This window comes from Mercenaria mercenaria, chromosome 3 (genome assembly GCF_021730395.1).
Source record: "Mercenaria mercenaria strain notata chromosome 3, MADL_Memer_1, whole genome shotgun sequence".
NCBI classification, from domain to species: domain Eukaryota; kingdom Metazoa; phylum Mollusca; class Bivalvia; order Venerida; family Veneridae; genus Mercenaria; species Mercenaria mercenaria.
In genome coordinates, this window is record NC_069363.1 from 62,923,091 (window position 1) to 62,937,604 (window position 14,514).

The following is a 14,514-nucleotide window of genomic DNA, read 5'->3' on the forward strand; positions in this document are numbered from 1 at the left end:
TTAAAAAAAAATCTTATCTTATCTTATCTTGAGATTTAATATTTAATAAAATTTACCAATTCATTGACTTTATCATGACATCAGGGGTTCTAACTGACCAATCAGAGACCTGCATTTTCAAGTACCTGCCAGTTTCCACTTAGGTAAAACAAAGTATTTTTACACTGAACATATACTTTAGAAATAAATATCACACTATTTCAGAAATGAAATTAGATTTTTGACTGCACATGCCCCAGACGATGCTTCAAACAACAAAAGTTCGAAGTTTTATTGAAATATTAATTGGATTTAATACTTTGAGTTTAGTTTAACACAAGGAGTCAATGATAAAGTTCGAGTAAAATTTAATCATTACCCAAGTGAAATTAGTATCATTCCGCAATATTTCGGACATGTTAAAATTATGAATTAGGCCTACAAGCGTACAGATTTCTGTACCAATACCATGATCCACCGCGCAAATGCTAATCTAAAAATAGCCAGGCTTTCCCTAAGAGAAATATAGCACAATATAAACCTTGGTATTAAATGCTCATGGAAAATTGTTTTAATCCTCAAAGGCAAAGAACTACATCTACATCTACGGTGTACTGCCAAACAATCAAATAGAGAAAAGTGGAAACTTCACAGGTCGCTCAACACGACAAAAACGAAAATGTTGCAGGCCCGGTTTGATTGAGCCTGTTCATGGACGGTAGTAGAAATGCATGCTACCGTCCACGCCCTCTAGCCCCGGGTTGAGCAGAACTCAACATTTACACATGCTAAAAGTACAAAAAGCAATTTAGAGACATCCGCAGATGTATTCAAACGGCGGTGAACATGGAACCTTCAATGATACACGTGCTGAGGCGTGCAATTCCATGAAGAGCGGCGTTTGGTCCCCAGATAAAGTAAAGGGTTTGCCCAAAACGAGAAAACAATGGGCAGAACTAAACAAACTTGAATTTTGGAAGGGGATCTGAGGTTATGGTGACTGCGTATCACAGGAACTGCCAAAAGACAAAATTAAAAAGCAGGCACCATATCCAAGGGGTGATTATACAATACCCAAGGCTATAAAAGCGGGAGTATTGGAATCACCCAGGCCGAAATGGTCATGTTGAGAAACTAAACAGTACCAATAACACGACATAAAAGTCGTGCTGAACGATTTGAGAAGATCGAAATATAACAGCCCTGATTAAATTTCTTATTATAACTGGGAGGCGCTTGTCTGGGTCAAACTGTTAAAAGATGAGCAAGCTCATTAGGTGCAAAGTTAAAAAGAACTACAATTACTAAGATTTAAAACATAGATATAGATTAGGAGGTTGCAATTGTGAGCCTCTCAATGAATAGAATCTAACTGGGGCTGGACTGTATGTGTAGGGGAAGGCCATTCCAGGATTGCATTGTTCTTGGAAAATGGAGTTAGAATGGTTACTCGTATGAAATTGTGGGATCAAGTAATTTAGGTTCCTTGTAGTGTGTGAGTAGGTTATGGTCAACTGCAATAAGACTGTACTTTATTTTAAAGAATATAATTAGGGATTTTTTGATGTGGCGTTGTTCAAGGGATTGCCAGTTGAGATCTCAAGCATTTGGGTGACACTGCTTGCTTGACCATAATTGTTACAATCGTATCGAGCTGCAGATCGTTGTACTCGTTCAATTTTTTATGTGAGGGATTTTTGCCAAGGGGTGCCATATTTGCTTTCGATGTGATGTTATCAATATGTTTTGACTAACTGTGATCTTTATTTAGTGTGACGCGCAGGTATTTAGCAGCTTCTGTAGTTTTTAGTGTTATATTATGGAGTGTATAATTGTAGATTTCGAGTAATCCTCAATGCCTCACACTTATACGGATTGAACTCCATTGTCCAGTCCTTTTCCAAGGCTTCTTGGGAATGGAAATCATTGTGTAGGGATTGGGAATCAAGGGAGGATTTAACCGTCAGATAGACAAAAGTGTCATCTGCAAAAAGTCGTGACTTACTTGCGTATCGTCAATTAACAACATAACATGTTAAGCATACAATTATGATGGTTTAAACAATACACAACTGATAAGCTCTGATAATTCCTGTCATCTATTGTTCATATCGGATTCTCGTCGGTGTAAAATTAGTATAGATCTACTGGTAACTTACTATAAATCTATCTACGCAGGTATATAGTATTGATAATAGCATGGTCATTAAGTATAACTACTTGGTGTTCTAAAGATAGTCAAGTTGTTTGTGTATTTAAAAAGACAATAAACATCAGATTCTTCATCCACAATTCATAGTGTCACATTTCCCTATTCTGACAGCACGCAGTTGAATAATTTGTTGATATAATATACATAATATAAATTTTGACTTTAGGATATTTTATAAAAGCGGATTCTAAAACTCAAGTCAAGATTACCTCGGTAGCCTAGTGGTAGATTGTTTGGCAATATTCCTGCGCGGCGGTTGCAATATTGATAATCTTATCAATACAGAGTCAGTAACAAACCACCCTTGGGAAGACATAGAGTGGTAGGCGCGGTGGGTGGGGGGTCTATAGAACTGGGTATGGTAAAAACAGTTTTAGATATGCCGCTCCGATTCTGTGGAACTCGCTTCCAGAAAACTTCAGGAAAACATCAAGCTTTGATCAATTTAAAAGCCTGATTTCACACTTCGCTTCGAGTGCGGGAGGTCGTGGGTTCGACGTAAAAAAATGGAACAAGTAGCTTCCTCGCTTGGCGCTCAGCATTAAGAGGATAGTGCTAGGACTGGTCAGCCCGGTGTCAGTATAATGTGACTGGGTGGGGTATCATGCCACGTGTCTACGGCGTGATATTCCAGTGAGGCAGCACTATAAAGTTGGGCATTGTGCTCACTGCTACAAGTAGACACCGTCGTTTATATGACTGAAAAATTGTTGAAAAGACGTTAAACCCGAACACACACACACACACACACACAAACACAAGATTACCTATACAAACCAGCGTTAAATATTGGAAAAATATGGAGGTATTAAAGTTCAAATGGGAAAGTATGTACAGATTATGTGCGGAAGTTAGAAACATTGGATTCTAAATTGAATTCATTTTACCAAATTTTCCAAGAGAAATCAAATGCACCAAAAGAATGGCACCGTTGCCATCGACAAAACATATACATATTTGGTTTTTACAGAAAACTCTAATGTTTTTTTTTAGGGGGGGGGGGTCGGAGGGGGGTGTAAATTAAATCGCATAATGAAATAAGTCTTGGGTGGTTCCAATACTCCCGCTTTAAAAGCTTTGGGCAATGTTTAATCACCCCTTGGACGTGGTGCCTACTTTCTAATTTTGTCTTTTGGCAGACTCTGTTATATCCAGGCTCCATAACCACAAATCCCGACTCTAAATTCCAGTTTGTTTAGTTCTGCCCTCTGTTTTCTCGTTTAGGGCAAAAAAAACAAAGATAAATATCAAACAGGGAATGCCACGTACCAAAAAAGCCTCCCCAAAACGAAGCCCACAGCACGCAGACGTGCACACCACAAACACACACACACACACACACACGCACACACGCACACACACACACACACATACTCGCACACAAAGCCAACACACGAGGACAAAACGAACAAACAAAGGAACACAGTGGGGCACCTTTTCATGGAATTGCACACTGTCATTAAAGGTTCCATGTGCACCGCCATATGAATGCATCTGCGGATGTCTCTAAATAAAATTCTAGTACTTATAACATGAGTAAATGTTGAGTTCTGCTCAACCCATGGCTAGAGGGCGTGGACGGTAACTTGCATTTTCACTACCGTCCACGAACAGGCTCAATAAAACCGAGCCTGCTACATTTTCATTTATGTATTGTTGGGCGACCTTTGGTTTTCCACTTTCTTATTTTGATTTATCTACTATAGCAGCCGACAAAAAAGATCTAAAAATAAAAGGAAGCTACGCGTGACGTTTACATCAATATATATACACTCAACCAATCAGCGACTGCTATCTTTCACTAATTCTATACCTGGCGCATCATAGTATTTGGGTTCTAACAATCGTTGATATATGTAGTATAAATGCGTGGAAGAGTCTACAATATTGGTTGAATCGATTGATATTGAAATTATTTAATTATAAAAGACATGTTTTTACTAAAATAAAAATAAAAATGAATTCAGCAAATAAATATTAACTTATTACCCTCCAAAATTGCCATAAAGAGCTAGAAAAAGGGAGTTGGTGTGGGATATGGAATTGGGTGTCAAGTTATCAACATCATACAAAGGAAATCTCCTAACATGTCACAATACACTACTATAGTTTGTTACCTCTGCAAAGTACCTTGGCGCGGATATTTCGAGTAATGGTCAAAAAATTCAAATGTAGATAATGTATGTAAGGTTTTTATTCAATGATAGTGAGTTGTAAAACTTTAGTTATAACACAATGGTTAACTAGAACTGTCACAGGAGTGACTTATACCCCCACCATACGGTCCTGTCACAGATGAATGGTAACCATCAACCATAAGAAATTTTAGAAATACTTATAATAATATAAAATGTAAAAAAAAGACTTAATACTTCAAAAAAGTTTTACTCGTCTTTGGAGTACTTCATCCTGGGCTTCCTCAGCACATTTAAGTAATACTAGTATATATGCCCAGTATGAGGGATGAGGTAAATATAAAAATCTCTAATATAAGAGATACACTAAAAATGAATACAAAAAATGTCTTACCGACACATGTTACCACAGAAAAAAATGTCTTTACTTTTTACATAGGACTAATACTAAAAAAAGTTAGAAAAATACCTAAAATATTGAAAATCTAAAAATAGAATTTCTAAAAATAGACTAATTCTTCGAATTTGAGGGGAAGTAACTCAGTACAAAAGTTTAAAAAAAAGTTACTTCTCTTTGGCTCTAAGCCAATCAGAATGATATATAGTGAAAATGCATCAAAATTAACCTTAAATTCTAAGTAAAAGGGGGCATAATTCATGAAAAATTGGTGTCAGAGTTATGCATCTTGTGTCACATGATGTGGGTGATGAGGTGGAACATCTATTTTAAGTTTGAATCAATTTCATTTCGTAATAACTGAGATGTAGTGAAAATGCATCAAAATTTACCTTAATGTCTAAGTAAAAGCGGGCATAATTCATGGAAAGTTGGTGTCAGAGTTATGCACCTTGTGTCATAAGATGGGGGTGATAATGTGGAACATTTATTTTAAGTTTGAATCAAATCCGTTTAGTAATAACTGAGATATAGTGAAAATGCATCAACGCGACATGATGGGACAAAACTGACTCCCATATAGCACCCCCCCCCCCCACCACCACCAACATGTTTGGTGGGGGTATAATTATCCCACCTTCAGCAGTTGAGCAGAGTACTTTTTGATAGTACTCTCACAACTAAAAAATTAATACTTCAAGCAGTTAATGGAGTGACACCTAGTTTAATTAATAAGGTGACTTTCTTTAAGTTTCTTTTTAAAATCCTCAGTCAGTTATGCTATACATTCATTATTGAATATATTATGGTTCTGTAACATCATTTATATTCATTATTCAAAAATCGGTAACACAAGTCTGTTTGAAATGTTTTATAATTATGTTTTATAATTCGAGGGTTGAACGCAATACTGTCGTAAGTCCTTCTTTATTTAATAGGAGTTACGAAAGTATTACGTTCAAGGCTCGATATGTTCTTCTAATTTTGTTTAGTGCATATACATTCTTTCCCTTTAAAGTGCATTTTTAAATAATTATTTGTATGTAAATGATCAATATTTATATGGGAACATTTTGATTTCTGATATAAAACATGGATACATTTTGACTTCTTGTGGGTACACTTTGACTTTTTATTTTAGGATACATTTTGGTTTGGGTACGTTTTGACCTGCACCCGATATTTCAACTATCATCATGGGACATCCACATAAATACGTTAACTAGAAAAGCCAGTCAACCTACTCTACCACACTCAGAGACCTGGAGAATTAAAAATTCTAATATGCTTTTCTCTGTTAAAACACTCTTACGCTAGAATTACGTCACGTTAACGTGCAGTGACGTCAATGTTTTTGTTGTGACCAAGAAAGAGCGCTACTATATTTTATCTACTGTTTTAGATTAAGGGCATATTAGAATCGGAATAATTTATACCAAAACCGTGTTTTATCACTATTTATGCACTCTGCGCCCTCGTGATATTATTACGCCCGATGTATAACCACTCATCGTGCGTAAATAGTGCCCGAGTGTATAAATAGTGTTAAAATACTGTTTTGCTATAAATTATTTCGATTCTAATATGTCCTTAATCTAAAACAGTAGATAAAATATAGTAGCGCTCTTAATTTCTTTGTCGCACCAAAAACACTAACGTCCCGCAAGTTAACCTTAGTCATTCTAGCGTAAGAGTGTTTTAACAGAGAAAAGCATATTAGAATGATAAAAAAACATATCTGGATCATACAGAATAAAAACGCGATTCACACAAAAAGAAACAACACCTAAATTACAGATTGGGCGAGTTCTCATTTCGTAAATTTAATTTATCTCCATTTCGCGATTTGAATTATTCCGCAAAATATACGATTTCCAATATTCGCGCGAAACTTGACGCCACGAAAAATGTCAACCGCAGTCTCTGAAAACAAAACCAACAAAGAAAATTCACCAGTTTACAACAAAACTGTGGTAAAGTTTATGATATAAATGTGCAATGAATTATATTACTTCTGTTAGTTGGTTTAAATTTAAAAGTCCTATTTAATATGTAATTCAAATAAATTTCTTAATGCACGGCAATTTTTCGTCCTAATTATTTTCGTACCATAATCTAGGGCATACTAATCAGGTCTAAGATTTCGTTGTTTTTGTACAAGACATTCTGTAAATAAACGGACAATCCATATTGAAATTTAAAGATTTTTCAGTCTGTAAATTTACAGACTGGTTGTATGAAAATCTGTTGAAATTTTAGCTTTACTCGAAAATTTTTGGTTTATCGGGATTGATCAGGTTGGATATCTGTGCACTTCAGCGTACCGCGTTGCGTAGCAACAAGCGGAGGTGACAGCAAACGCTAAATTGTAATTGAAAAGCGTTTAATGTTTCACTAGTGCTGGTTGTTTTTCTTTGCTTAAAGTACAATTTTGGGCAATAATTATAAGTCGGTGAATTTATAATGTAGCATGATGTTCCATAAATCACTCCCGAGAAAGAAATCTTTCTTTTTTAGGTTTCAGACGTGATATTCATCATTGATCCGTGTAGCTGCAGTGTCTCATATTTGTGACGGACTGGATGAAAATTATAATTTAAAAAATCGTAGTTTTTTTAAAAATAAATAAAACAGAAAATCCAGCTCATCTAATTGGGTTTCTCCACTCGTTTCACTTTTCTTGTTCTATTTTGTAGCCTGCCATTAAAATAGTTCTGAAAGCCAGATAGCTTATACTGTAGTGTCAAAAGTGATTCAGTCACGCCAAATTTAATTAAATCAACACCTCTTACCTAAATCTGATTCGTATGAGATTTAATGAGAGATGTCATAATTTAAAGCTTAATAGTACATTATGCGTAAATAGCACACTCCCGTGTTCTATAAATAGAATATACAGTAGTTATACCATAATGCAATGCGCGCATTGCGGACAAGGAAGCGTTTTCTATATATAACGAATCAATAACTGTCTCAGTAAACTTGGAAGGGAATTAAAAAAGTAACATGCCACCTGTATAAAATTGTCGCACGTGTTAACAGAATGAATAAAGAGATGAAAAAATAACTAATTTTAAAGAAATATATTGGAAATGTAAAGAATATACCAAATATACAGACATATAATTTTAACAAGGCGATTCAAAACGGGCCAAGCAAAAAAAAAAAAAAAAGAAAGAAAAAAGAACACTGTTTAAAAGCATGCTGCATGCACATTACCCCTTATTCTGCAATAATACTATTAAAATTTTGCATCAGAAGAACGGTCTACAGTCTTAATATAAAAAATACAGTATTTTCGAATGCGACACACCGAAGAGCACTAGTGGTTAAAACTTTTAATGCTAAATCATTTTGATTCATGACGTTCAGAGAATGTATCAGTACAATTAAAATCATAACTACAATAACTACATGTATTTCATTTTTAAACAACTGATTCACACAACACAAGACACAAACTTGATGGTGATCCCCGATGTCAGCAGTGGTCAGTGTCCGTCAAACATTTCCTTATTAAAATAGATATATGCATGGTTTGGTAGAAAATAATGGGGTTGCATTAGATTAGCAACATGTTTTATTATATAACAGCTAAATATTACTACCAAAAGTCAGATATCTACTTGTCACACTAAGTGGTCATTAGTAATAAAACACAACATATGTATATCACAGAGGTGTTAATTGTTTCAACGAATAACTAGATATGTGGCAGAAAATAACAATGTGTATGACAGTTTACTTTAGAATATACATGTTGTTCATCCAATAAATTTAAATTATGCGATCATAAGATTTCCTTTTACATTCACAAGTGGTTCTTTTAAATTTATGAACACTTACGGAAGATTTCTTTTTTGCAAAAATATACTTTTAATGTATGACGGTAAGGCCAGAGTTTTTTATCTTTCGTTTTACGGGAGATTTTTGAAAAATGAGCAGGGGGAGGAGGGAATAAAAATAAAAATAAAAAGCTTGAAAGTGAGCATCTCGGAAAAAAATAAAAATAAAATATAATTTTTTTAAGATTTTTTTTATTTTGATGAACTTTCGTTTCAAGTTTTGTTTACTTGCATTTGTGTCCAATATTTAATATTGTGATGTATTGTTATGTTTTAAGACTATAAAAGCCATTTATACAGGATGAACATTGAATAAAATTTTCATGCATGCTTGTGAATAAACTGCTTCAGGCACTGTAACTCACACTGGCAAGTCTTTAAAATTCAGAAAGCTTGTTTTACTTAATTTAAGAAGAAGACAAAAATTATTTTATCTGTTACAACAGCCACAGTAAATTTCAGTGACAGCAAGTAGAGACTAAACACTCTGGTATAAAGTGGCTTAATTAGTAGTGTAGTAGTTTTGGTGGTTTGGTTTGCTTGTATCTTCTGCTGTGTAACCTCTGCTTTTTATACATAATATTTACTTATTGTATCTTTCACCAATATTATCTTTAATGAGCTAACTTTACAGTTTATGCCAGCTCATAATATACTGGATTTTATCAGCAAAATAAAGTATTTAATAACTTTGAATAACAGTCACAGTGCAGAGGGCAAGATTTTTTTTCAGTGATGAAAAACGAAAGATAATCTAGCAATAAGTAATCTGAAAATTTACCTCATTTAACTCTGTGATTTGCACCTTTTTGTAATACACTTAGTGCAAGTACTGAAGTTGCTTCTGTAATTTGCACCTTTTTATACTACACTAAGTTCAAGTACTGAAGTTGCATCACTTTTTGTCAAAATATTGTCTCCAATAAAAAGTATTCTTTAATATTCTTTATACACTTATGAATTCTATCGAAGTTACAAAAGAAATGGACCATCTGTCTGAGATTTTGCCAACACTACCAGCTGCTTTATGCCAGCCAGTCCCAAGCCTGTGTAAAGTGTGAGGGGTCACCATTGAAATAAAAATGTAAAAACAATCTGCTGTTACAAACATTTATTTGTTCTGCAAACAACTAATGTTTTGAATAAAATTTAATGTCAAAGCACCTTTGATATTGTATTACCTTTCTATGGCAAACTTGTAAGTTGAATCTATTGAAAACAAAATGTGAGTAAGACAATCTTTAGACAATTTGATACTTTTAATACTGTCACTTTTATGAAAGGAGTATTATGTACAATAGTATTATTTCCCGAAAAATATATATTTTGAAAAGTATCTAAAAAATTTGGACACAATCATCATCCATCCACCCGTGTAGAAAGAGAGAAAAAAAACGTTAAAGATTATCGGTAATTATTCAGTGATAAACTAAGTAATGTTGACCTTGTTTTCATGATCAATTTACACCCCCTCTAAGAGCTAAAAGAAGTGTGTTAGTATCTTGACATCTGAAGCGGAGATCAAAGCGGTATTTTTGCTCGAGATTGTCACGGCATTACGTCATGTTTTCGCGCCATGTGACACATCACTGTCTGATCGTACCGCATCGGTTCTTAAAATTGCTTAGAAATAGAAATCAATAAAGAATTTCTTCTTTAATTTGTTATTAAAAGCGAATGTGCTATATCCCGTATAAAAGGTAAATGTCTCAAACGATAGTTATTATAGTGGATATCCTACCTCTGTGACCTATTTGCCCTCAAGGAATTTACATTATTGTTTGACAAGAAAAACTTTTAAATTGTTGGTCAAAAAATACATGTACAAAGATTCATTTAAAACTTATTAAAAACCGCAGTGACATCACATTGCTTTATTTTAAAATCGCATTTCTACTTACGTTCACGAGGTCACGTAACCTATTCTGCCGCACAAACAGAAATCTGTTTGCCAAAAATCGTCTTACTCCATGTATTGTAATCGCAGCCGCTTTTTCATTATTTAAGATTTTTTTATTCTGTTTTTTTTGTATTTTCTGGTCAAAAGTCTGAATTTTAAGCCCATAGTATTCATCATTTATTTACTTTTAGAAAGAAATAAGTAACTAAGATCGCGCTGTTTGAATTTTTATAAATGATTATATGAAAATTCGACCGTTTTTATAGAATTTTGCCTACATTTCTGTCGATATCTTATTAAAATCATTATAGAATTCAAAAAGTATTATTTCTCAAGGGGTGTTGAAAACTTGAAGCGAAAATATTAAAAATGAATGCACTACGCACGGTTTTTGTGTACGTGTCGATGTAAATTAGATGTTACGATAGGTCACACGTGCTTGTGGAATGGAAAATTACCGGCATGACGTTTTGATATCTTTATCTGTTTCCAGTCAATCCAGGTAGCGACTGAACCATCTCAAAGTTTGTTGACGTTTTGTAGATGTAATTTCTGAATTTTGGTAAAGTAAGGACGTAATAAAAAACCACTCGCCCGATCGGTCGAGTACACAGTGAGGTCCACTCGTCCTACTCAGACTTAACTCGCCAATGCGAGCAGGCGAGTGGAATTTTACACCCTGTTAATGCCGATAAATGTACGGCAAAACACGATATTTTGCATGCGTTAAACTCCCTTCCTGTGAAATTACGTCCAGGTGAAAATACACTAATTTTATTTTCTTTGGGGCTGTAAACAACCGACCGGCGGAAAAAATAAAATAAAACTCGGGAAAATGAATTTTAATTTTATTCCACTTTTGCAATATTTAGGACCGGCGCTCCCGTAAAACGAAAAATAAAAAAACTCTGGCCTAACCAAGAAGAACAACTTTGATTTTTTCTGTTCTGTAAATACATTTTTGTTTTAAATATTAACGCTTTTCATTTGGCATTAATACATTTTTTCTCGAGTTGTTTTATTTTTTCTAAATATTCTTTTTTAAAACTGAAAGTGTCACAAAATAAACAGAATGACATAATAACATCATCCATTCATTAACATCGTCCTTTCATACATTGAAGAAAAAGCGGTATGTTAAGTTTCTAACATGGATATAAAAAAAAAGTTTCTCGGCTAGTTTATTGAAATTAAAAGTGAAAAAAAAAACATTTGTTTGCGATGTGAAGGCTAGAAACCTGATAAAAAATAACTAATAAAATGCAAAATCTATGGTTTACTTATGCTATTGTACAATGAATGCACTGATTGTTTGTCCGCAAATTGAGTCCTGTGCTATTTTTAGATAGCAGACCTTATCGGTGACGTCACAGATCCTTACATACGGGAGTGTGCTATACTGGAGAAGAGATTTTTTCTCCCACGAAGCGTATCAGGATCACAATAGAAGATCTTTAACTGCATTTATAACACAAAGGTTTTTTTATATGTTACAATTGTTTTAAATGTAATATGACATCTAGAGTTACTGTGTTACACGCGGAGATAAAATGATATATATAATAACTGCATGCTAGTTTCTTTTCTACGAAAAGCCAGGACGTATCAATAAATTGATGAATTCCCTTTACAAAAATACTGATCTCTGTTTTGTATTAAATTGTCAATTTTTTAAAACTGTGAACGATAATTTGCACGCTTTGTCTAGAATTTTAGTCATATCTTGTAGTTTTCAATATCCATATTTTTTGTTAATTGTTAGACTGTCACAATTGACTGCATCCACATACCACAAAATTAAAACATTCATTCCAGTCATAAGTCATAAATCACTATGGAAACCAATCAGTATGTGGTATAACCGTATATTAATGAAAATCAGTTTTGATCAGTTCCTTATAGCTATCACTAATTAATAGATTGATTTCCTGTTTGTTTTATCCCTCTGATGTACCCCTTCGGGGCCTTATGGTAATTACCTGTCTTATCCGTTTGATGTATGCCTTCAGGGTCTTACGATATTTGGAAGATGCACATTATTGTTATTTGCTTGTCAACTGACAAAGGGATTAATAGAGCTACTACATAAAAAACCTTAATCAATACACATGCCCGAGCATATAGTTCATTTGAAATTTTAAAATCAATTCACCAAACTAATTTTTGGCTGGAAGGACATTTCTTCAAAAAAAAAAATAATAAAGAAAATAAAAACAACAAAAAATGACTGCAATAAGATTACATATAGAGTAAAGAATAACTTTTCAACTTTATTTAAATGACTTTCATACTTAATTATAGCATTTTACATAAACTAAATAAAATATATTGCACAAAGTACATTTCAGAAAATGGCAACAATAAAATTATTTCAGAGCATTAAAACATTTAGAAAATAAGCTTATTTCAAAAAGACATAAAAAAATCAGAACATTAATTTACTTATTTATTTGATCTGTTCTTTCTTGAGAAAACAAACAAACAAAAATTCTTTTTCAAGACACTTGAAAGATTCTCTGAAAGATGAAAGAAACAACTGCTACAGTTTTAAGTAAAGAAGTTGAATAAAAAAGTGTTATGTTCTCAGATATTTAGTTTAATTTAATATGTATATATGCAAACTGAGAAAATGTTGAATAAGCTTGGGAACTTGTGTTAATTATAACTGATCCGTAGCGCCGAAGAGCTGACAATCAGGGGTCACACTGGGAATTTTTTTCTCTGAGCCACTGCTTTTTCCGAAGATAAAATTATAAGGCCAACAACGGCGAAGCGCATAGCATTGACGTTCTTGTAGGACTACATTATATGTACCAAAGTACTCATACTACTCAAGAAATTAATATAGTTATTACATATTTCTTAGTAACCCTTTAAAAAGCTATTTAGAAAATCAATTTGTGTTAATTTCTAAAATTATCATTTTTATAAACATCTGCACTTTAATAAAAAAAATTCTAAAAATCACATTTAAAATAAAGATGTATAAAAAGAAAAAAAAATGTTTAAAAAAAAACCTGTCTTATTTTGCACATTGCCTATAAGTGGGTGGGGTTCGATGCTTTCGCATGTTATATTCTCGAAAATTACTTCAAAATAAGAGCTCCTTTTGCAACATTTGTCATATTTTTCTTAAATGTAGACTTTTTATTGGCTTTTATTAAGATTGCACTAAAAAATCTCGTCAGAAATGACAGAAATATCCGAAAATCACGGTCGCGAAAACGGGTGACAAATTCGGAAAACGTAAGTTAGAATTAAATATTTGATAAAATACCTATGTTTTATTGCTTTTCTATCATCATAGCTATTCAATACTTACAATTTCTGCTTGTCTAAAGCATTTTTATTTGTTTTTGCTCAAACTAACCCTCGGCAATCATAGAAAATTTGTCTAACGGCCGACTGCTCATAAAATCTTATCAAGTGCACAAAATGAAGATTATAATTATCCAGTTTGTTATTCAATAATCTAATTATCGCCAATTAACTGCCTGATCAAATAAAAAAAATTGCAAATTGGCTCCCTTCCTTTCAATAACGGATGTTGTGTCTACACAGATTATCGATTTTTCGCACCTTTTGGTTCGTAAAACTGGCAATATTTGTAGTTTTGCAGACAGACATAGCTTTGGGCCATTTTCGCCAATTAGAAAATTTCGGAGCCACATTTAATTTTTTGTCGCAAATGGCTCAAGTGGCGATCGACAGCGTGACCCCTGACAATACATAATTTGTCACTTTTTCCAGACTGTTTTAAAATGCCACAAAATTAGTTATCACAGAACCCCTACATTTTTTAAAAACATATAGATTGTACCTTAGCATAAGGACTGCATGTAATAAAAAAGATGACTCTTGATTTGTTTTATTTGAAAATAAAGACATTACAACCCACACCGCTAGTTAATTTGCTACGAATTGCGAGGTCCTGCTTTCACCTCCAAGGTTATTTGCATAATCGACTGCTCCGGATGTGACGTCATGCCGACCTGATCAATGACTTATTTTATGATCAGATTATTATTTCGTTGTCATCCCTCTAA

At 33.6% G+C, this 14,514-nt stretch overlaps 1 protein-coding gene across 2 annotated transcripts in view; it reads left to right on the forward strand.

Annotated features, from left to right (window-relative positions):
* Window positions 1-6,604: 6,604 nt before the first annotated feature.
* Window positions 6,605-14,514, forward strand: part of LOC123524547 (geminin-like) — a 29,243-nt gene continuing 21,333 nt past the window's right edge. The window contains exon 1 of one of the 2 annotated variants that reach the window (XM_045302825.2): window positions 6,605-6,696. In XM_045302825.2, the coding sequence (XP_045158760.2) occupies window positions 6,631-6,696 (66 nt within the window). In that variant the 5' untranslated portion in view covers window positions 6,605-6,630. The remainder of the gene's footprint in view (window positions 6,697-14,514) is intronic. The other variant, XM_045302826.2, reaches the window with a different exon arrangement.